This window comes from Loxodonta africana, chromosome 2 (assembly GCF_030014295.1).
Source record: "Loxodonta africana isolate mLoxAfr1 chromosome 2, mLoxAfr1.hap2, whole genome shotgun sequence".
Classification (NCBI taxonomy): Eukaryota; Metazoa; Chordata; class Mammalia; order Proboscidea; family Elephantidae; genus Loxodonta; species Loxodonta africana.
This window is the reverse complement of record NC_087343.1, coordinates 226,254,167-226,276,876: the sequence shown is the minus strand read 5'-3', so window position 1 is coordinate 226,276,876 and position 22,710 is coordinate 226,254,167. Positions and strand designations below refer to the sequence as shown.

Sequence of the window (22,710 nt, the reverse complement as noted above, 5' to 3'; positions counted from 1 at the left end):
AGTGTTGTGGGCAAAGAAAGGAAAAGTGAGTCTGCTGTCAGACAGAGGAACAAATAACAATAACCAACATGGAGCCCCAATACCATCCTTGGAGTCAGGGAGAGTTTATTGACCGGTTTGCTTGAGTGCACACAGAGAGGGCCGGAGTCATTGAGCAGAGGAGGACAGAGACCCCTTGGGGTGAGGCTGAGGTGAGACTCATGAGAGGCCTTTGCGGGGAGACAGGAGACAAGAGGAGAGTCCACCAGCATGGCAATTTCTGGGACTCGCTGAGGCTGCAATATCCAGAGTGGGTGTTTAGCTGTTCCACATACTTTAGCTCAGCAGCAGATGGCTGAAGCCCTACAAAAGGCCAAAGTGCTAGAGCCACTCAGGACGTGCACTCAGCTTCCAGGTAGGACCTGGAACCCAGCTGGCCGGTGGCAGGGGCCACACTGGGTCGGCAGCAGGACTTCTGGGCCAAGGCAGAGCCACAGCAGGCTAGGCGGGCACACACAGGGCGGCAGACCAGGGATATGCAGGAAGCTGGGCGGCAGCAGCTGGGCTGGCAGCAGGAGGAGGTGGACATGCAGCAGGCAGGCTTGCACACAGGGCAGCAGAGCAGGGACACGCAGGAGGAGGTGGGGGCACAGCAGGAGGAGGTGGGCACACAGCAGGTAGGCTTGCACACGGGGCGGCAGATGAGGGACACACTGGAGGAGGGTCTGCAGCAGGAGGGGGCACAGGGAGAGGGCTGGCAGCACGAGGGGGCTGGGCAGTTGATAGCCTCACAGCAGGGGGGCTTGCAGCAGATGGGCACGCAGCAGGCCTGCTGGCAGGCGGAGGGTGTGCAGCATGCAGGTTGGCAGCTGGACTGCTGGCAGCAGGAGGGTTCACAGGAGCTGGTACAGACTGACTGGCAGGAGCTGGACCCACAGGCTACCTGACAGCAGGGGCTGGACACACAGCTCATGGGGGTGCAGATGAGGGTCAGGCAGGGGCCTGTGGTGCAGCAGGTAGGGACACAGCAGGAGGACTGGCAACAGGTAGGGGCACAGCATGTAGATTGGCAGCAGGTGGGGGCACAGCAGGGGGGCTCACAGCAGCTCTCAGGACAGTCGTCCACCTCCCAGGAGGGGTCAGTGCAAGACTCACAGGAACCAGGCTGGCAGACGCGGCTGCCATAGCTCAGATCACTGGAGCAAACGGACATGGTGGATGCAGCCATGGTGGGGGTGAGGTGGAAGGTGAACTTAGAGGAGGGCGTGAGTGAGTAAGTGAGTGAGGGTGTGAGCGTGTGAGGAGCTCTGGGCTGTGGGGCTTTTATATCCCTCCCCCGGTGCGTGTTGTCTCAACAGAGGCTCCCCGACGCCTTCCACTTCCTGGTTGTCTGAGCCAGTCCCCGGAAAATAAACAGCTTCTGTTTTAGTTTTCCAGTAGTTGTTTCTCGGCTCGTAATTTGCTTGGAGCATCTTGACTTGTTTTAGTCTCGTAGAGGAAAATTGGGGTGGAATATAGGTTACCTTGTTTGTGCTCTAACAGGACATTTTTCAGGCTAAGGTGAGACCCGCATTGTCTGTGAGTGTGCTGGTCCCCGACCCCAGCCCTTCCCAGGGCCGAGCATCTGGGGTGCAGTGCAGGGGTGCTGTGCTGACTCCTGGTCTCTAGAGCTCCTGAGCAAGGTCTTGTGCCTCTGTGACTGGAAAGGCGAAAGAATGAGGTTTATTGGGTTTCTAAACAAAGATAACATGGGTCATGATTTTGCCGCAGGACCTACTCAGGAGCGACCCGGTGCCGAAAGCTGGGATAGGAAGAGGAGTTGGGCATGTCTCATTTCTCGTGGGCGCTGTCCAGAGCAGGAAAAGGACAGGAAACACGTAGCCCCGCTTTGTGGGGAGTGTGGCAGCCCACATCTTGTCCAGGAATGGCTTGAGCCCACGAGACCACTTTAAGACTTATTTTACAGAAGGGCTGTAGAAAGAGTACAGAGACTTCACATATGCCCTTCACACAGCTTCCTCTAATGTTGCAACATCTTTCCTAACTGTCAATCAATGATCAAATCTAAGAAGCTAACATCAGTGCATTACTACTGAGATCACAGTGGTGGTCCAGTGGTAGGATTCTCGTCTCCCATGCGGGAGACCCAGGTTTGATTCCTGACCAATGCACCTCAAGTGTAACCATCTGTCAATGGAGACATGCGTGTTGCTATGATGCTGAACAGAGCTTCCAGACTAAGACGGAAGAAAGGCCTGGCAATCTGCTTCTGAAAATCAGCCAATAGAAACCCTATGGATTACTGTAGTCCAACCTGAGCCGATTATGGGGATGGTGCAGGACCGGGCGTCATTTCTTTCTATTGTGCATGAGGTCTCCCTGAGTTGGGGGCCAGCTGGACAGTATCGAACAACAATAACATATTATATTAACTGAAGGACACCCTTTACTCGGATTTCACCAGTTTCCCACTAACATCCTTTTTCTGTTCCAAGATCCTGTCTGGAATCCCATCCCATTGATTGTCGGGTCTCCTTTGTCTCCTCCAGTCGGTGACAGTTGTTCAGTCTTTCCCTGTCTTTTAGGACCTTGACACTTTTGAAAGTAGTGATCAGTTATTTTGTAGAACGGTCCCCAATTTAGATTTGTTTGTTGCTTTCTCATGATTTGTCGTTGTTGTTACTCGCTGTGGCGTTGATTCTGAGGCCTGGTGACCCAGTGTGTTGTGGAGTAAAACTACACCATAAGGTTGTCTTGGCTGTAATCTTACCAGAAGCAGATCTCCAGGCCTTCCTTTTGTAGGACCACTGGGTGGGTTTGAACTGCCAACCTTTAGGTTAGCAGTTGAGCTTTAGGGTGCAGTTATTGTACTTTGGGGAAGATTCCCACGGAAGTGATATGCCTTGTCAGCTTAACCTGGATCACTTGGCTAAGGTTATGCGTACAGGGACTTTCCACGGTAAAGTTACCATTTTTCCTTTTGTAGTTAATAATATTTGGAAGGAGAGACACTGAGGCCGTGCAAATGTCCTGTTTCTGCTTAAATGCTTGTCCAGTAATTTTCGCATCCACTGGGGGATCTTTCATACAGTGATTATTACTGTGGTATTCTAACAGTGATTTTTTATTTCCTCATTCCATCTATATTTATTAACCGAAATTCTTCTGTAAGGAAGAGTTGTCTCATCTTTCCTGTTTACTTGTTTGTTCCATTATTGATTTATTTCAGTACAGGCTAAAAGAATATTTATTTTATTATTTGAGTTATGATCCAATATTATCGTTATTTTGTTGCTCAGGTTGTTACAAATTTGGCCAGTGGGAACTCTTTCATTTTGCCTCTGCGCCCTTTTGACATGCAAGTATCTCCTGCCCCTTTTTGAGCACTTTCTTCCTTTCTGGTCCAACTGATAGATACTCCAAGGTTATCCTGTATTTTCCCTGCACTATCCCTGGAATCAACCACTTCTCCAAGGAGCCCGGCTCCTTTTATTGAAGAATGGCTTTAGAAACCAAGATCTAGGTGCTGGGTGTGCTCATTGCAACTGAGGTGTCATTGCTTCTAGTCCCTGTCGGTGGACAGAGCTAGGAAATATACACATGTGTACTAACACATACCTGATTTTAGGGGGAAAGCATTCAGTCTTTCACTACTCAGGATCATGTTGTTGTTGTTGTTAGCTGCAAGCCCATGCACAATGGACAAAGCACTGCCCCGTCCTGTGCCATTTCCGTGATCGGTTGCAGATCAGGCCGTTGTAATCCATACAGTTTTCCTTGACTGATTTTGAGAAGTAGATCGCCAGGTCTTTCTTCCTGGTCTCTTTTCGTTAGCAAGCTCTGCTGAAACCTGTTCAGCACCTGAGGTGCGTTGGGTGGGTATTGAACCCGGGTCTTCCGTATGGAAGGCAAGAATTCTACCGCTGAACCACCGCTGCCCCTAACGATCACGTTTGCTGTAGTTTTTTCTAGATTAGCTCTGTCAAGTTCAGAAAGTTTCCTTCTATTGCTGAGATATTTGATCATGAATGGATGTTGGGGTTTGTGGAATGCTTTTTATTTGTCTCTTAGGATGGTCACACAGTTTTCTTTCTCTCCTTTTTAGTCTGCTATAGTGGATTGCATTCATTTTTCAATTTTTTTGTTTTGAAATAATTAATGGATCCACAAAAAGTTGCATAATGCAGAGAGACCCCAAGTACTCCCATTAATTGTTTTTTGAATGTTGAACCAATACTGAATTCCTGGATAGACCCCACAGGGTTGTGATATATTATCCTGTTTATATACTGGTGGATTCAATTTGCTTAGGATTTTTGTGTCTGTATTTATGAGGAACATTGATTTATAGTTTTCTTTTCTTGGAGAGCCTTTCCCTGGTTTTGATAATGCTGCCCTCATAAAGAGTTGGGAAATGTACCCTCCTTTTCTATTTTCTGGAAAAGATTATGCAGAATTGGCAATTTTTTCTTCTTGGAATGTTTCATGGATTTGCCAGTGGAACATCTGGACCTGGAGTTTTTTTGTTGGAAGAATTTTTAACTCCGAATTCATTTTCTCTAATAAATATAGGACTTTCTGGTTTGCTATTTCTTCCTTACTGAGTTTTGGTAGCTGTGTCTTTCAAGGATTTAATGTGTTGTCTAAGTTTTCCGAATGATACGCTGTTGCTTGTAGAATTCCTTTACCATTTGATTTCTGAAAAGTGCTTGCTAATAGTCTCTGTTTTGTCCCTGATGATGATCTGTGTCCTCTCTCTTTTTCTTGGTCTGTCTGGTTAGGGGTTTATCGATTTTATTGGTCTCCCCAAAGAACTAGATTTGGCTTCATTGACTTTCTCAATTTTTCTGTTTTCAGTGATATTAATCTCTGTCCTTATCTTTAGTATTTCTCTCCTTTAGCTTGCTGCGGAAACCCTGGTGGCGTAGTGGTTAAGCACTATGGCTGTTAACCAAAAGGTCGGCAGTTCAAATCCAACAGGTGCTCCTCGGAAACTCTGTGGGGCAGTTCTGTCCTAGAGGGTCGCTATGAGTCAGAATCGACTTGACAGCAAAATGTTTTTTTTTTTTTAATTTGCCGTGGGTTTCATTTGCTCCTTTTTCTCCCCTAGATTCTTGGAGTTGAAGCGTAGATTACTGACTAGGTGCCTTTCTTTTTCTTCAATGTAAGATTGACGTTGTCAAGGATTTCATTTGACTCAGATCCACAATCAACGCCCGTGGAAGCAGCAGTCAAGAAATCAAAAGACTCATTGCATTGGACTAATCTGCTGCAAAGGACCTCTTCAAAGTGTTGAAGAGCAAAGATGTCACCCTGAAGACTAAGGTGTGCCTGACCCAAGCCATGGTATTTTCAATCACATCACATGCATGTGAAAGCTGGACAATGAATAAGGAAGATTGAAGAAGAACTGACGCCTTTGAATTGTGGTGTTGGCGAAGAATATTGAATATACCATGGACTGCCAAAAGAACGAACAAATGTGTCTTGGAAGAAGTGCGGCCAGAATGCTCCTTAGAGGCAAGGATGGCGAGACTGCGTCTTACATACTCTGGACATGTTGTCAGGAGGGATCAGTCCCCGGAGAAGGACATCATCCTTGGCAAAGTACAGGGTCATCAGAAAAGAGGAAGACTCTCAACGAGGTGGATTGACACAGTGGCTGCAACAATGGGCTCAAGCATAACAATTGTAAGGGTGTCACAGGACTGGGCAGTGTTTCGTTCTGTTGTGCATAGGGTTGCCATGAGTTAGAACCAACTCGACGGCACCTAACGACAACAACAAGCTCTTAGTACTAGAAACTTGCCTCTGGTTAGCTGTGCCCAGGGGTCCTCCCTGGCTGCTTTCCTGGCCTGTGACACAGGCTTTGAATGAGCTGGCCTCCAGGTCCCTTCCAGTTCTAATCCCATAGTTCCTGGACCCAGCACGTGTCTTTGAAGGGTAACAGTGGGTGAAAACTCATGCCTGATTTGAATTAAAGGTGGTAAACCTCTAGGTGTGGATCATGACCTGGGCTTCCACGTTCTGGGGCCTGAGGCTGCCAGCTGAGCCGGAGTCACCAACTGCTCATGTCTTCACTCGTCAGGAGGATGTGAGAGAGAGTAACAGGGGAAGCCGCTGCACTGCTGGCAGAGAGAGCTGTGTTTGTATTGCCAAGGTTCCCTGGGGGCAGGGCTGCTTCCTTCTACTTTGCCTCCATGCCTCACTGCTCCTGGAAAGATGGGACTGGAGGAAGCATTTTGAATGGAGACATATTCTGTGGGTGGGACCCCCGGGGCAGCTGGGCATCTGTCCTGAAAACCTCAGAATTAAACCTCCTTGCCTCCTGCCAGGTCTCACCAGCCCCTGCCAGCCCTCATCAGCACTCATCAGCCCTCACCAGCCCTCAACAGCCCTCACCAGCCCTCACCAGCCCCCTACTAGACCTCACCAGCCCTCACCAGCCCCCACCAGCCCCCTGCCAGTCCCCTGCCAGCCCCTTCCCAGCCCTCACCAGCCTCTGCCAGCCCTCATCATCCCTCACTAGCTCTTGCCAGCCCCTGCTAGCCCTCCAGCCCCCTGCCAGCCCTGGCCAGCCCCTGCAAGCCCCTTACCAGCCCCTTCTAGCCCTTTACCAGCCCCTGCCAGCTGGTTCCAGTCCCCTGGCATCCCAAGTCAGCCCCCCTCCTAGCCCCCTACCAGCCCTCACCAACCCCCTGCCAGCCCCCTCCCAGCCCCCTGCCAGCCCCTGCTAGCCATCAGTCCTTGGTCAACACATACAGCCTTCTGTCTTCCGAGGAGGCGGGATGATTGGATCCCTTCTTGGACAACACACAGAAAAGGCGGAAAGAGAGGTTTTGCTGAGCCAGCAGGAGTGCGGCCAGTGGGTGGATTCATCCAGGGCTCTGCAGGTGGCATTTCCTGTGTCAGCTGACTGAGGCACAATATGACGCCCTAGGGCCTGCTCACCTGGAGTAACGTGAGCCCTAGCTGTCTCCTGCCAGCCGAAGGGATCTTAACCTGGAGGCCTGCTTAGCCAGCCTGGAGGCCTTCCCTCCAGCAGGCAAATAAGTTGTAGGGCAAGGCCAGAACATCCAGCATGTAAAGCTGGGGTTTGTTTTACTCTTGGCTTTAGTATTTTATTGTTTGTTTTTGGAACAGGTTATTTATTCATAGGGTTCAAAAATCAAAGTAATATAAAATGTGTATGTTGATAATTCTCACTACTCTCATTTCTGTCCCCAAATATAATCACTTGCTTGTCTCCATAGGTCACACCTTTTATCAATTGTCTGTTTCTTTATGCAAATACAAAGCCTGCTGCTGTTGAATGGATTCCGGCTCACGTCCAGCCCGTGTGTTGCAGAGTAGAGCTGCACTATGGGGTTTTCTCAGTTGTAATCTTTACGGAAGCAGATCTCCAGGCCTTTCTTCTGTGGCACCCCAGGGTGCATTTGAATCACGAACCTTTAGGTTAGTAGTCAAGTGCAAATCATTTTCGGCACCCAGGGACCTCTTATGCAAATACAAGCACGTCCAAGTATGTATTTCTCTTCCCCACCCCTTTCTTCCTCAAAGGTAGTATGCTGTACACACCTAGCGTTTTCATTCAGCAACGTGTCTTGGAGGCGTCTGCCTATCAATGCGTAAGGGGTTCCTTACTATTTTTGACAGCTGTGTAATACTCCATGGTGTTTATATAAAAAAAAAAAAAACCTGGGCTTATTCAATCATTTCCCAATAAATGTACACTCAGTTGTTTCTGCTTGTTCCCTGTTACAGATGATGCTTGTCATGGATTGAATTATGTCCCCCAAAAATGTGTATATCAACTTGGCTAGTCTATGATTCCCAGTACTGTGTGATTGTCCACCATTTTGTCATTGGATATGATTCTTCTATGTGTTGTAAATCCTACCTCTATGATATTAATGAGGCAGGACTCAGTCTGCAAGATTAGGTTGTGTCTTAAGTCAATCTCTTTTGGCGCATAAAAGAGAGAAGTGAGCAGAGAGAAACGGGGACCTAATACCACCAAGAAAGCAGCACCAGGAGCAGAGCACGTCCTTTGGACCTGAGGTCCCTGAGCCTGAGAAACTCCTTGATCTTGGGGAAAGACTGATGACAAGGAATCTTCCTACAGAGCTGACAAGAAAGAAAGCCTTTCCCTGGAGCCGGCGCCCTGAATTTGGACTTGTAACCTACTAGACAGAGGGAATAAATTTCTCTTTGTTAAGGTCATCCACGTATGGTACTTCTGTTATAGCAGCACTAGGTGACTAACACAATGCTATAGGGTGCACAGACTGCAAACTCACCCAGCACTAGCAGACAGCTTCTCAGCGATGGGATTGCTGGGTTAACACTGGATCAGAGTTCTTTCCACGGGGATTGTGTGTGCTTTTTAATACTTCCACCAGCAATATGTGAGGGCAGTTGTTTGCTCACACCCACACCAAGCTTTAGGATTTTTGCTGATCTGAAAATGAGAGATGTCCTCTCGATGTAGTTCTGCTGTGCGTGTGCTTATCATGAGGGAGGCTGAGTCCTGTTAAAAAAAGAACTGTGTGTGTGTACATGTGTCTGTGTGTCTCTGTGTGTATCTATGTATCTCTGTGTGTCTGTGTGTATCCGTGTGTCTGTGTCTATATATCTCAGTGCTTCTGTGTGTCTCTATGTGTCTGTGTGTGTCTATGTGTCCATGTGTATCTATGTGTCTGTGTTTCTGTGTATGTCTTTGTGTGTGTATGTGTCTGTCTGTGTTTCTGTGTGTCTATGTATGTGTTTGTGTCTATGTGTCTGTGTCTGTGTGAGTGTCTATGTGTCTGTGTGTTCATCTGTGTTTCTGTGTGTCTCTCTCTGTGTGTATGTATCTCTTTGTGTTTTTGTGTGTCTCTGTGTATGTCTATGTGTCTGCGTGTGTCTGTGTGACTCTATGTTTCGGTGTGTGTTTGTGTGTGCGTCTGTGTATGTATGTGTCTCTCTGTGTGTCTGTGTCTCTGTGCGTGTTTGTGTATGTTTTCTGTGAATTATCAGTTCGTGTCCTTTGCCCATTCTTTCTCTTATTTTGATGTCATCAAATTCATCAACTTTTTTCTGATGGGTTGTGTTTATGAAGTTTGGGAAAATCTTCAACCCTGTCCCAAAGATATCCCCCTAGCTTCTCCCATTATATTCAAGCTTCACCTACACCCTTAGATCCCCCCACCCACCTGGAGCCCACTTCTGTGTGTGCTGTTGAGGAGGAATTCAGCTTTGATTTTCTCTCTAAGGTGACCCAGTTTTCCCACCACCGTCCACTAATCCACCTGTCGTTCCCACTGATTGGTGGGGGACTGGGCTCTATTTGATTCCTGCTCACCTGTGGATCTGCCTGAGCTCTCTGCTCTGTTCTCACCGTGGGTCCATCCGTCTCTTTGGGGCTAGGACTGGACTCCTTTGTTACTGCGGCTGTGCTGCCGTGAGTCTCACTGTCCCATAGGGCAACCCTGATAAACAACTCACGTAGATTCTTGATAATTATCTGCCCCGGTCCCTGGAGGCACAAAAATTTAAATAAATGAGACCCATGGAGTAAAGAGGGTTTGATCTATTGTTTCCTTCTTCCTTTCTGCCCAGTGGAGGAGCCTCCCTCAGAGACTGTCTGAAGTGTGGCCAACCATTTGCGGGGCTATGCATCAAGCGAGGGCAGCTGGTCCCTTTCTGAGCAGCCTCAGTCTTGGGGGGCTCCAGAGAGGGAGTCACCAAAAAGCTATTCCTTGGGAGAGTTACTATCATCCCATTTTTTAAAAAATTATATTTTATTGTGTTTTTGGTGAAAGTTGACACAGTAAGTTAGGTTCCCATTTGATAATTTCCACACAAATTGTTCAGTGACATGAATCACTCTTTTCCCAATGTGTTAACATTCTCTTTGTGTTCTGCTTGTTCTGTTTCCACTGCTCCCGTTTCTCTGCCCCCTTATCTTCTCATCTCTGCTTTAGAGTGAATGTTGATTTTTGGTTTTTTGGTAGACCACTGTGTTGTTGTTCTGTTAGGTGCCACGGAGTCATTTCTGACTCACAGGGACCCTATGCACACCAGAACAGAAGACTGTCCAATCCTACACCATCCTCACGATCGTTGTTGTACTTCAGGCCATTGCTGCAGCCATGGTGTCAATCCATCTCATAGAGGGTCTCCCTTTTTTGCGATGACCCTCTACTTTACCAAGCATGATGTCCTTCCCCAGGGACTGGTCCCTCCTCCCTTCTAAGGAGCATTCTGGCTGTATTTCTTCCAAGACAGATTTGTTTATTCTTCTGGCAGTCCACGGTATATTCAATATTCTTTGCCAACACCACAACTCAAAGGCATCAATTCTTCTTTGATCTTCCTTGTTCATTTTCCAGCATTTACATGCATATGAGGTGATTGAAAACACCAAGGCGTGGGTCAGGTGCACCTTAATCCTCAACGTGATGTCTTTGCTTTTTAACACTTTAAAAAGGTCTTTTGCAGCAGATTTGCCCAATGCAAGGCATCATTTAATTTCTTGACTGCTGCTTCCGTGGACGTTGATTGTGAATGCAAGTAAAATGAAATCTGTGACAACTTCAATCTCTTCTCCATTTATCATAATGTTGCTTATTGGTTCAGCTGTGAGGATTTTGTTTTCTTTATGTTGAGGTGTAATCCATACTGAAGGCTGTGATCTTTGATCTTCAACAGTAAGTGCTTCAAGCCCTCTTTACTTTCAGCAAACAAGGTTGTGTCATCTGCATAAGGTACTTACTGGTAATATCCTTTATTTTGAGTGCCACCCTGCTATTTCAGTAAAAGGTGGTCCTAGGTGATAGTTTTGGTTAAAGGTTTTAAGAGTGTCTCAGGGCAATATTCTCAGGGTGTCCTCTGATCTCAATTAGTCCAGTTAATCTGGCCTTTTTTAAGAACTTAAGTTTTCTTCTATATTTTCTTCCATTCTATCCAGGACCATCTATTGTAACCCCAATCAGAAAGGTCGGTGGTGGTAGCCGAACACCATCTAATTCTTCTGGTCTCGGGGTAGGTGAGATGTTGGCTCCCATAGGCTATCAGCTTTGAAGGCTTGTTTCTTCTCTGAGATTTTGGTTACCTCTTATTCTTTTGTTCCTGACGAGTAGAGCCAAATAGTTGTATCTTAGATGGCCACTTGAAAGCTTTAACACCCGAGACACTACTCACTTCACTAGGATGCAGGACATGAACTTTGTGAACTGCATTATGCCAATTGACTGAGTTGTCCCATGAGACTATGGTCCTAAGCCTTCAAGCCCTGAAAACTAGTTTTGAAAGGTGTTTGGTTTTGTCTGAGGAGTATCTGTACATATGTATATATGTGCTCTCTCTCTCTCTCTCTCTCTCTCTCTATATATATATATACATATGTATGTCCATATTTCCATGTACATTAGATACTATGTAAACCCTGGTGGCGTAGTGCTTAAGTGCAACAGCTGCTAACCAAAAGTTTGGCAGCTGAAATCCACCAGGCACTCCTTAGAAACTCTGTGGGGAAGTTCTACTCTGTCCTATAGGGTCATTATGAGTAGGAATCCACTCGACGGCAACGGGTTTGGTTTTTGTAATAGCTACTTCTAGCTGTGCTCACCTATGCATACACCTGTATCTGCCTGTATGCCTATGCACCTATACCCATCCATATATGATCATACACTCATTTTTTGGTCTTTGTTGGAGTTGTTGCCATAGTATATATGTCGAATTCTTTAGTACAGGCATCCTTTTCTCTTAAGGCTTCTCAGCAACATCTTTACTTTGGTCGTGCAGTGCTCACTACATCCACATTTGGTGCCACTCTTTCCATTACCAAAAATAACAAGTTATCTACTATCCAAAGTATGCTTCCCTCCTCAACCGTCCCCCACCTCTCCCTGATAATCACCAATAAGCCAATAAACAGTGGTGTATATATATATTCTTGTCTTCTTATAAAAGGGAAATCATACAACGTTTGTCCTTGTGCTTCACTTGTTTCACTTAGTGTTCTGTCCTCCAGGTCCATCCATGTTATGTTTCGCAAACTCATCTGGTTCTTTAAGGTTACGTAGTATTCCATTATACGCATGTACCACATTTTGCTTATCCATTCATCCTTCGATGGGCACTTTGGTTCTTTCCATTTTTTTTCTATTGTGAATAATGCTACAATGAACATAGGTGTGCATATGTCTGTTTGTGTCACTACTATTAGGTCTCTAGGGTATATACCTAGGAGTGGTATTACTGGAGCATAGTGTAGTTTTACTTTTCTGAGGAAGTGCCATACCATTTTCCATAATGGTTGTACAATTTTAAGTCCCACCAGCAATGGATAAGGGTTTCAATCTTCCCACGCCCTCACTAACATTTGTTGTTATCTGTTTGTTTGTTTGTTTTAAATCAGTGCCATTTCAGCCAGGGTGATGTGGTATCTCATTGTAGTTTTGACTTGCTTCTGTCTAATAGCTAATGATCATAAGCATCTTTTCATGTGTTTGTTGGGCGCATGGATGCTCTCTTTGGTGAAGTTTCTGTCCCCACTCTTTGCCCATTTTATAACTGGGTTGTTTGTCTTTTTGTTGTTGAGTTGACTATCCATTTTAAAGAGAATATCAGAGGGGTTAAACTCTCTGGGATCTACTTCAAGGCCATATGTGTAGCCTGGCTTTGAGTTCATCTGTGATGTGCCTATCGCATCCTCTCTACTAAGCTATGAGCACCTTGAGAGCAACAGCTATTTATTTCTAAGACCACAGTTTCAAGAGCACTTTGTGGAATAAATGCAGGACCCCCCCACCCCCCCCCCCCCGCCACACACACATGAGAACGAGCAGAGGCTGTTTATTCAGAGCTGCTGTAGCAAGTGAGTTGGCCTCCATTGCCTGAGTTTGGCAGAGACTCAAAGACAGCTGGGCAGTGGGACAGCTTTATAATGAAAAAAGGGGAGGTGCAGATGTGCCCTGTTAGGGTGTTGGCATGGGAGGCTTGAGGACTGGGGGCAGGTGACCTGTATGATCTTGTGTGGATGTTTGGCTTTCTTCGGTTGGTCCTGAGTCAGAAGCAGGGGGACTGGTAAAAATTAGGGAAGCTGGCGGTAACTGACCAAGTCCTGAGTGTTCTGGGCCAATTGCTGGGGAGGTTGTGGTTTGGCTTCCAGGGCTGGTTGCTGCAGAAGTCGTGAATCAGTGTTTTATTGTCATGTTTGGTCCTCTGTTGTCTGTTTGCATACGCAGTCTCTCCTTTGAAAGCAGCAGGTGCTAATAATTGTGTGTTGAATTAATTAGGACAAATTTGCAGGATTGGATAACTGACACGTGTCTGAACACACTGAGAGAATGCTGACTTTCTCATAAACCCAGTCCCGGGCTCACTCCTTCATCTAACGGGGCCAACCTCAGAAATCTTCATTTTATATATAACTGCAACACAGAAAAATAAACGAATGCATCTGTTCTAGGTATTTGCCAAAGCAGAGCCTGCCTACATCAGCAAGGGCAGGATTGGGCAAGGGATGGACACAGGAAGAGGAGATTTTAACTGAACAATGGAGGGAGTGGTTCCCACTAGGATTAGCCTAGTCCTGGATCCATAGCACCTCCAGCAGAGCCCTGGAGAACATCAGAGCTGGCACCCTTGCTGTTAATTGGCCATAATTGCTGGGCCCTGGCTCAAGCCAGAGGCATGTTCTCAGTACTGGGTGGATGTGCATTCCCTGAGGATAGGGCTGCATGCACCCCAGTGTCTCTCAGAGATTTTTTTTTGTGGGGGATTTTAGGGTGCACAGATTTTACCCAGAGACTCTTCCTTTAGTGGACTTCAACTAGGAGACAGATCCATGGATAGGGTCTCCTGGAGTCCAGTCCTGGGGCCTTAGCCAGCCCGAGGCTAGTCCAGTGTCAGGTTCCCAGGGCACAGACCTTGTCCCCCAACCCCAAGACATAAGCACCCTTCTTAGGGCCAATCTGGACCCCTCCACCCCCAAACAGCTGCCTCACAGGGTGATAACTGCCTTGATATTTGCTACATTAGAGAATACAAACCTTTCCATATACACAGCTGCAGCTACACACAGTGGATTATCTTATGGTACAAGTTCTTGTGAAGAAACGATCGTCTCTTCACAATTTACTTTTTTATCTTAATTGCATAAATAATAATATATTCTTATAAAAAATAAAATATCACAAATTAGGCTCTCACCCCTCTCCTCACAATGCCTCCTCCCCAGAAGTCATTCTGACATATGTCCTTCCATTTTTCTAACTCTCACATCCCAGGGTACATGTCCCCTAGATGCACAGATGCAGGATGCCCCTTAGCCAGACCACTGGCCCTGAGGAAGCCAGCTCCAGGCACAGCTATTCCAGTTCACATGGGCCCGGTCAGTTACCCCAAGCCACAGTCATGGGTATAGTGGCCAGGTTGGAGGGTCCAGCATGATCCCTGGACTCTGCTCAACTGGCAGTTCCTTTCAACAACTGGGGCCCAGGGAGCAATCCTTGGGCTGGTCCAGAACCCCCTTCTCTCACTAATGCCCTTCCTGCCCCTCATTTCCCTTCTTATCCTCTGCACTCTCCTGAGGCCAGGCCAGCCCATTAGTTATGTTGGTTATGACCTTGAACTATAACAAAGAAGTCCTCCCAGAAGCAGATCTGGTCTCCTTTAAATATCTGGAAGGAGGGGGAGGGTGGCGGCACCACCCAATTCCAGGACTCTTCCAGGTCTCTACTGATGCCTCATCCACCCCATCTACCAGCAGCACCCACCCAAAGCTCCATCCATGGGCCACGTGGTACAGAGTGAGGCCAGAAGAAGGTGTGTGAGCTCCCGGGGGCCTAGAGGAGAGGGGCACAGGCATGTGCGTGGCATGTTCCACCCCCTAAATGTTTTACCTGTGTGAGCCTTTCTTCCTGTGGACCATCTGCTCCCTGGGGCCAGCACTGGGATGTGTCCCCTCCCTCTGTCCCCCATACCGCATCCAGCATAGGGTCTGGTTGTTAATTGGAAGACAGCATCAACACCAAATGTGCCTCTGTGGCTCAAATGCACCCTTTGGGCTCATACAGAAACCAGGCACAGAGATCGGGGGCAGATATTTCTTTAACTCTTGGTGCCTGGCTTCATTTTTGTAAAACAAGGATCATATTGACACCCAGTTCACAGGGATTATGGCAAGGATGGCGCACAGTGCTGAGACAGAAGCCTGCCATATGGGGTGCCCCACACATATGGCTGTCGTGGTTACTACGGTTCAGGGAAGATATCTGGGTTGTTAGCTGGTCATGACCTGTCTGTGATTTCTCCTCACAGATCTGCGCCCCCTGGACATCCTGGCAGAAGGAGTGCCCTCTAGAGGTGCCGCAAGGGGAGTCAGAGTGATACAGGCTCAGGGTGCCCGAGGATTCCAACTCTCAGCTGCCGCCCCCCACGCCATGAGCTTCCCTGCATCACGAATTTTCACTGGGTGTGACCTCTTCCCTGAAGAATTTTCCATCGTGGTAACCTTGAAAGTTCCCAATCTTCCACCCAAGGTCAGTGACATTTTTCACTCTTCATGTTAGAATGACCTGATCTTCCTCTTGGATGTTCTCAATACCAAAGCATACAAAGGACTCAACTGATTGTGCTGATGTGTTGGTCAGGGCCACCTAGGACGTCTTTGGGACTGAGAGTCAAATGCCTTGATGGGTACTGAAGTCCCCATCCCTGGAAGTGTGCAGGTAGAGTCTGTGTGACCATCTGGTGAGGATTTGTACTAGTAACTTCTGCAATGATACTTTTTCTGCTGTGATAAACTGTCAAAGTCTAGGTCTAGTACTTAGAATTTTGACTAGACATCCTTTGGCTGAAAATGTAAACACTAAAATGACAAATACATTTTTTATTGGGACCATTTACCTGTGACTTTCATTCCCATCAATTCTAAATCTAGCTAACATGCCCCATAGCCATCCTCTCCCCACTAGTCTGGAAGCTCCTTTGAAGGTGAAGACCAATGGCATTTACCCCTATTCCCCCCGTGGTTCTTAGGGCAAAGCACATCATAGGCATGTTAGTTTCTAGGGCTGCCATAACAAAGTTCTACAAACTGGGTGGTTTGAAACAACGGAAATGTATTTTGTCATAATTCTGGGGCCAGAAGTCCAAATTCAGAGTGTCAGCAGGGCCATGCTCTCTCTGAAGACTTTGGGGAGAATCTTTCCCACCTGTTTCAGCTCCTGATGGCTCCAGGCGCTCCTTGACTGTGGCTGCGTCACTCCAGTCTCTGCCTACATCATCACATGGCTGTCATCCCCCTGTGAGCGTCTCTGTGTCCATTCTCCTTTTCTTATATGGACACCACTTGGGTGGGATTAGGGCCTGCCCTACTCCGGTATGACCTCATGTTAACTGACAGTGTCTTCAAAGAACAGGGTCATGTTCACAGGAACAGGGGCTAGGACTTCAACCTATCTTTTGGGGGGAAACACCAGTTAACCCATAACAATAGATGTGCAACAAATCCTTCTTAAAAAAATACACATCAATTTATATTTTCAGCTCAGAATCATTGATCAAGAAAGGAAAGTCCTTCTTCCCAGAATCGTGATTCTCTTTGTTGATTTTCTCCATCGAGTGTGATGGTTCTGTCCTGATGTTCCCTTTTGACTTCTCCCAGGTCACTAATGCTCTCTTCTCTTGCTCCATCTACTCTGCTGTCAAACCCAACTACTGAGTTTCCAATTTCAACAATCATATATTTCATTTCTATTATTTTCATTTTATTCTTTTTAAGTAAATTCCAGTCCTCGGATTAAATTCTCCATCTTCTCAGCTATCTCCTTGAACATGACTCCAGTATTTGGATGCAATTACTCCATTACATGGATAACTCCAACACGTGGACCCTCTAAAAGACTGCTTCTGTTATTTGCTTTATGAATGTCAACATCATATGCAGGCTGCAGAGATTATTTGAGCATAGTGTTGATATTGCCTTCCTCCAGCAATGGGTTACATTTGCTTCCTTCCAGGGAGCCACAAAAACAGCAGAATGTCTGAATCTAAAATAGGTCAATTCATACAAAGTTAGGATTTGGTGTTTGTGAGGGCTGATCTGTTTCCTGTTTACCCATGTTCCTAGGGGATGGTCTTAGGAATTAATGATAATTTATTAACAATAACTGTAATTCTGGGGTGTTCACCAGGCTGCTCCTCTTTGGTGGATCTTAAACTCCAATTTTTGTCTCCTCAACCCTGGATGACTACAGCTTCCCACCTCTAACCTGTAGCTTTCTGCTTGGACTCTAGTCTCTTAGCCCAGGGCAGGTAGGAATTGGCAAATGCATCGCTGCAGAATGCTGGGATCGCCTCAGGGAACTTCCTGCTCTTCCAGGATCCCTTCCCCACTAGGTCCTGGTTGCCATGATCCCTCCCCAATGCTCTCAAATGGTCATCTGCATTTTCCAGCTGTTCTTGGTAGGAGGGTTGGTCAGAAGCATAACTTCTGTTCTTTCTGTTTTTCATTGAGGACCTACTAGGTCCTTCTCAGAGCAATTCTCCAGGAAGACCTCATCATTCCTACCAGCATGCAAACAAGCAGGCAAATAGAAATACATGGCCATGGGAGGTGGCAGGAAGGGAATGCCCATGGGAGGCAAAGGGAATAGAAATGGCAGGATCAAAGCCGAGTTGGGTGGGGTAATGGAGAGGAAGAAACCCAAACAATGCCCAGAGCTGCGTAAGCACCTTGGTGGGCCTCAGGGGGGTGCCCAGGCCTGGAAAACAGGATGTGGGGAGGAGACAAAGGGTGGCAGAGGACTTGGCATGGGACCACTCTAGCATCCCCACTCCCCACTGACATGTGGATGCCATGGGTCACTTGGAGGGACCTCTCCAGTGGAGGCCCTAGAGCCAGCCCAGCCCTGGTCAGGACAGCTCCCCAGTCCGGTCCTCCTCCTCACCCTGACAAGGGCTGACAGAGTCCTGGGAGTGGTGTGGTTCCCCAGGCTGCCTCTGCCATGAAACCCACAGGTAGAGTGCCCAGTCCCACCCCATCAGAGCACAATAAGGCCTGAGGCCTGCAGCCCCCAGCCCTAGAACACCCTCGGGGAGCCCTGAGTTGACTTACAGAGTCCGCAGCTGCAGTGTTGCTGAGGCCCTGCTGTTTCTGAGCTGTTTCCCAGCCTAGGCTGAGAATGCTGGCTGCAGAGAGAAGGGACGAGGAACCCCCGATACCAGGTGCTGGGTGTGTATTGGGCTACAGGTGTAGTACCAACGCTGGGTAGTGGGCCATCTTACACAGCTGTACAGGTGTGTACAGAGGACAGGATGTGAGAAAGCCATGCCCACTGCCTCGTGCACGACCAGACCTGTGGTTTGTGCTTTACTGCGACAGTTCCAGGTGATAACATAAAGAGCTGCACTCATGGCCACCACTTCCCAATGACGTTTTGGCCTGCGGGAGAGAAGGGGGCACTGACAGAGGAGACCGTGTCCTGTGTTCTGAGTGGCACGTGAGGGCCGTCGTAGGCACTGTTTGAGCTAGAACAGAGGCAGGCGTGAGCACTCATGCGTGCTGTTTCCGTAAAATCTTAAGTGCCACCACAGCAGGAGGCGTTTGCGCCTCGTGGCATCCCTATCGCACTGGGCCTGCATCCCTGCCTCCCCGCCTGCACTGATCTCTGCCCCAGGAGGACAGGGTTCCCCCACAGCTGCCTGGGGCTCACCTGGCAGACACAGCCCTCCAACTCCATGGACAAATGGCAACGTCACCCCCAGAGCAGGTCTGGCATGAGGCCAGGTGAGCGTGGTCAGACCGGTCCATGGCTGAACACACGTCTCTGTCTCCCATCCCCACACTCCACCCCCTAAGGGAATATGGCTGTGTACCAGCAAACCCCATGGGAAGTGGCAGAGAGCTTCCCTTCAAAAATCACCTTCTTCTGCTGTACCAGCGTCTCACATGTTTTTTGATGCACTTGAGGCATTTCTGCTGGTTTCCCCCGGGGACAAACACAGGTTAGGATGATCCAACCCCAGGCAGGAGCCTCACGGCCAGCAGCATCCAAACAAGGAACACGTGCCATGAAAACAACAGCAAGAGCTGCTCTGGCACCAGCCAGGAAGGAAGGCTTTGGGGGCCTCTGTTGGAACAACACACAACACAGAGGGATATAAAAACCCCGGAGGCTGAGAGCTCCTCACACACTCACACACACACTCACTCACACCCTCTTCCCAGCTCACCTTCCACCTCACCCCCACCATGGCTGCATCCACCATGTCCGTCTGCTCCAGCGACCTGAGCTATGGTAGCTGCGTCTGCCAGCCTGGTTCCTGTGACTCTTGCACTGACCCCTCCTGGGAGGTGGACGACTGTCCCGAGAGCTGCTGTGAGCCCCCCTGCTGTGCCCCCACCTGCTGCCAGTCCACCTGCTGTGCCCCCACCTACTGCCAGTCCACCTGTTGTCAATCCACCTGCTGTGCCCCCACCTGCTGCCAGTCCTCCTGCTGCACCCCAGCCCCATGCCTGACCCTTGTCTGCACACCCATGAGCTGTGTGTCCAGCCCCTGCTGCCAGATGGCCTTTGGGTCCAGCCCTTGCCAATCAGTCTGCATCAGTTCCTTTGAACCCTCCTGCTCCCAGCAGTCTAGCTGCCAGCCCGCATGCTGCGCACCCTCCCCCTGCCAGCAGGCCTGCTGCGTGCCCGTCTGCTGCAAGCCTGTCTGCTGTGTGCCCATCAGCTGTGAGACCACCTGCTGCCCAGCTCCCTCAGGCTGCCAGCAGTCTAGCTGCCAGCCCACATGCTGCATGCCCTCCCCCTGCCAGCAGGCCTGCTGTGTGCCCGTCTGCTGCAAGCCTATCTGCTGCAAGCCTGTGTGCCGTGTGCCCTTGTGCTGTGAGGCCACTCCCTGCTCAGCCCACTCATGCTGCCAGCCCTCTCCCTGTGGCCCCTCCTGCTGCAGACCCTCTTCCAGTGTATCCCTCATCTGCTGTCCTGTGTGCAGGCCCACCTGCTGTGTGCCCACCTCCTCCTGCTGTGCCCCCACCTCCTCCTCTGTGTCCCTGCTCTGCCGCCCCATGTGCCCCTGCCCAGCCTGCTGTGGTCCCTCTTCCAGCCAGAAGTCCTGCTGCTGAGTTGGCACCAATCACCCAAAGCCAGTCTGACTTTCTCTTGTCTTCCTTGGACACAGAGCCCAGTCTGGGCTCTCTTCCTGCCCCAGAGTCACCCCACCCTCCAGCTAGCTCTTCTGGGTCTGCAGGCCCCTAGGAGATTCCCTGTGGCTCTGGGTCTCATCCAGTGTCCTCCTCTCAATCCTGCCTCAGTGCTCCACGTGAATGACTTGTCTTCCAGCAAATAAACTAAGTTCCCTCCCTCTCCGAGGGCCTCTTTCGACCATCTGGAAAAACGGGGAATGGGGGGCATGGATGAGGCCTCAGGACTAGAGCTACTTTGGGGCCCTGGTCTGAACTTCATCCAGGTGACAACAGCATCGGGCAGGGGTGACCACCTCTCCCCACCCTGCCAAGGTCACTGTCGTGGGAAACTTGGGGAGAAGGGCTTGACAGTAACAGGGAGACAGGGTGAGAGCAGGGTGGCCCTGGTGCTGAGGGGACAGGGCTCTGCCCAGAACATTTTTTGCCAGTGGCTGGAGCTGGTAGACCTCATATGCCCTCTGGCCACATCCCAGAAAAACTGCTTGGCGATGTAATGTGTCAAGACCTGCCAAGACCCTAAGTCAGAAGGAGCCTGGTACCTCGCAGGGGGCTCCCTGGGCCCCGGTGCTGCTCACAGCTCCCATATGGGAGGTTGATAGCTCACCAAGACCTGAGGATCCCCAGCATGGTGCCTTCCTGTGCCTGGGGCTCAGGACATCCTGCCCACCCCTGGGTCCTGGAGCCGAACTGCCCTTCTGTGTGCATGCCTGCATCTACCAGCCCAGACTTGGGACCCCTGCCCCCAACCCCCATCCGCTTCACCTCCCTTACCAGCCTGCTTGCTGCATGCCTTTCCCCTGTCTATTGTGTGCCCATGTGCTGTGGGTCCCCCTACCAGGCCTCCACCTGCTGCCAGCCCGCTTCCTGAACCTCTTCCTGTTGCAAACCCTACTGCTGCGTGTCCCCCCTCTGCTGTTCCATGTGCAAGCTGGCCTCCTCCTGCTGTGCCCCCACCTCCTCCTGTGTGTCCCTGGTCTGCTGCCCTGTGTGCCTCCGCCAAAACTATTGTGAGCCCATCTCAGGCCAGAAGTCCTGGTGCTGACTGGTGCATCATTTCAAAGCCACCTGGGCTTAGACCCACCTGGAAGCTGCTGGCCTCACACTCCTATCTTGAATTCCTCTCCCTCCATTTAGCCTAGTTCTTGAGTCTGCCATGCCAGCCCCTGAGCCAGAGAACATGGAATCCTGGAAAATTCACACTATAATTCCCCTGATTTAGGGCATTCTAGAACACCAGGCTGTTTCTTGCTTGTGGCATTCTTTTCAGCTCCAATGATCTGGACCTCCTCTGGATGCTGGGACACACCAATGACCTCACCTTCTTTGCCTTTTCTGTCTTCGTGTTTTGCCTCTGCAACTCCAAATTCAGCACTGTAGCTCTAGGGGGCTTCAAACATCAGCACCCAGAGTATTCTGTGGGAGACAAAATGGGGACCCCATCAGGGCCCCTGTAGTACGGTCCTGAGTGGGTGGTTCCCTCCCACCCAGGTGTGTCCTTCTTCACCTAACAACTTTCTTTCACCCACTGTCCATGGTCACTCTTCAGCCTGTGGCTGGCCTCTCCCTGTCAGGCCTCCACGCCGCCAGGCCATGCCCACATGGCTTCACGGGCATCACACAGCACATCTCTGCAGCTCTTACTAAAAGGAAATACTTCAGGCCTTCAGCTCCTGAGGGCTAAAAAAGTCTGCCTTCCTAGTAAAACAAACTGAGAAGCTTAAGATTGATATGTGGTTTCTTTTCTAATTGTTTGGGAGAGTTCACTGGTGAAGGTATTTGTGCCTAGAGTCGTCTTTGTAGGAAGGCTTTACTTATAGATTAAAAAAAAAAAAAAAATTTTTTTTTATTAGTGTCTGTTTAATACATAAGATACTAAGTTTTTACTCCTTTTGTATCAAATCTATGAGGCTTGACAAATGTATACGGTTGTGTAGGCACCACCACAATCAAGATAGTGGACTACTTCCATCGTTCCAGGAAGTTCTCTCTTGCCCATTTGTAGACAATCTACATCCCCTTTCCAGCCCCTGGCAACCACTGATCTGGTTTTTCATCTCTATTGCATTACCTTTTCCAAAATGTCATATGCATGGGATCACACAGCATTTAGTATTTTGCCATATAATAAATGGCCATAAAAGAGATATAGATGGCAAATAAGCACACGAAAAGATGCTCAAGATCATGAGTCATTAGGATAATGCAAATTATACCCCTACTGTTGTTGCTAGGTGCCAGCGATTTGGTTGCAACTCATAGCGACCGTATGTACAACAGAGTGAAACACTGCCCGGTCCTGCGCCATCCTCACAATTGTTGCTATGCTTGAGCCCATTGTTGCAGCCACTGTGTCAACCCGTCTCTTTGAGGGTCCTGCTCTTTTTTGTTAGCCCTCTACTTTACCAAACACAAAGTCCTTCTCCAGGGACTGATCCCTTCTGATAACATGTCCAAAATACATGAGATGAAGCCTCCATTCTCTCTTCTAGTGAGCATTCTTGTTGTACTTCTTTGAAGACAGATTTGTT

General features: G+C 48.8%; 3 protein-coding genes across 5 annotated transcripts in view; 2 read left to right on the top strand and 1 right to left on the bottom strand.

Annotated features, from left to right (window-relative positions):
• The window catches only part of TSPEAR (thrombospondin type laminin G domain and EAR repeats), a 211,915-nt gene that overhangs the window by 101,162 nt on the left and 88,043 nt on the right, over window positions 1–22,710 (top strand). For both annotated transcript variants that reach the window (XM_010598699.3, XM_023559151.2), the window contains exon 2: window positions 15,292–15,512. In XM_010598699.3, coding sequence (XP_010597001.2) covers window positions 15,414–15,512 — 99 coding nt within the window. In that variant the 5' untranslated portion in view covers window positions 15,292–15,413. The remainder of the gene's footprint in view (window positions 1–15,291; window positions 15,513–22,710) is intronic.
• LOC100661854 (keratin-associated protein 10-3-like) lies at window positions 371–1,513 on the bottom strand. Its single transcript, XM_023559174.2, has 3 exons — window positions 1,036–1,513; window positions 611–981; window positions 371–580 (listed from the first exon to the last, which is right to left on the bottom strand). Exons 1-3 carry the CDS (start codon window positions 1,205–1,207, stop codon window positions 371–373), a joined length of 753 nt encoding a protein of 250 aa, XP_023414942.2. The 5' UTR covers window positions 1,208–1,513.
• On the top strand, window positions 19,189–20,110 carry LOC104846766 (keratin-associated protein 10-12-like). 2 transcript variants are annotated; one of them, XM_064279548.1, is made up of 2 exons: window positions 19,189–19,382; window positions 19,485–20,110. In XM_064279548.1, exons 1-2 carry the CDS (start codon window positions 19,229–19,231, stop codon window positions 20,099–20,101), a joined length of 771 nt encoding a protein of 256 aa, XP_064135618.1. In that variant the 5' UTR covers window positions 19,189–19,228; the 3' UTR covers window positions 20,102–20,110. The 2 variants fall into 2 exon arrangements, with proteins under 2 accessions (XP_064135618.1, XP_064135617.1); XM_064279547.1 differs by having other exon boundaries at window positions 19,189–20,110.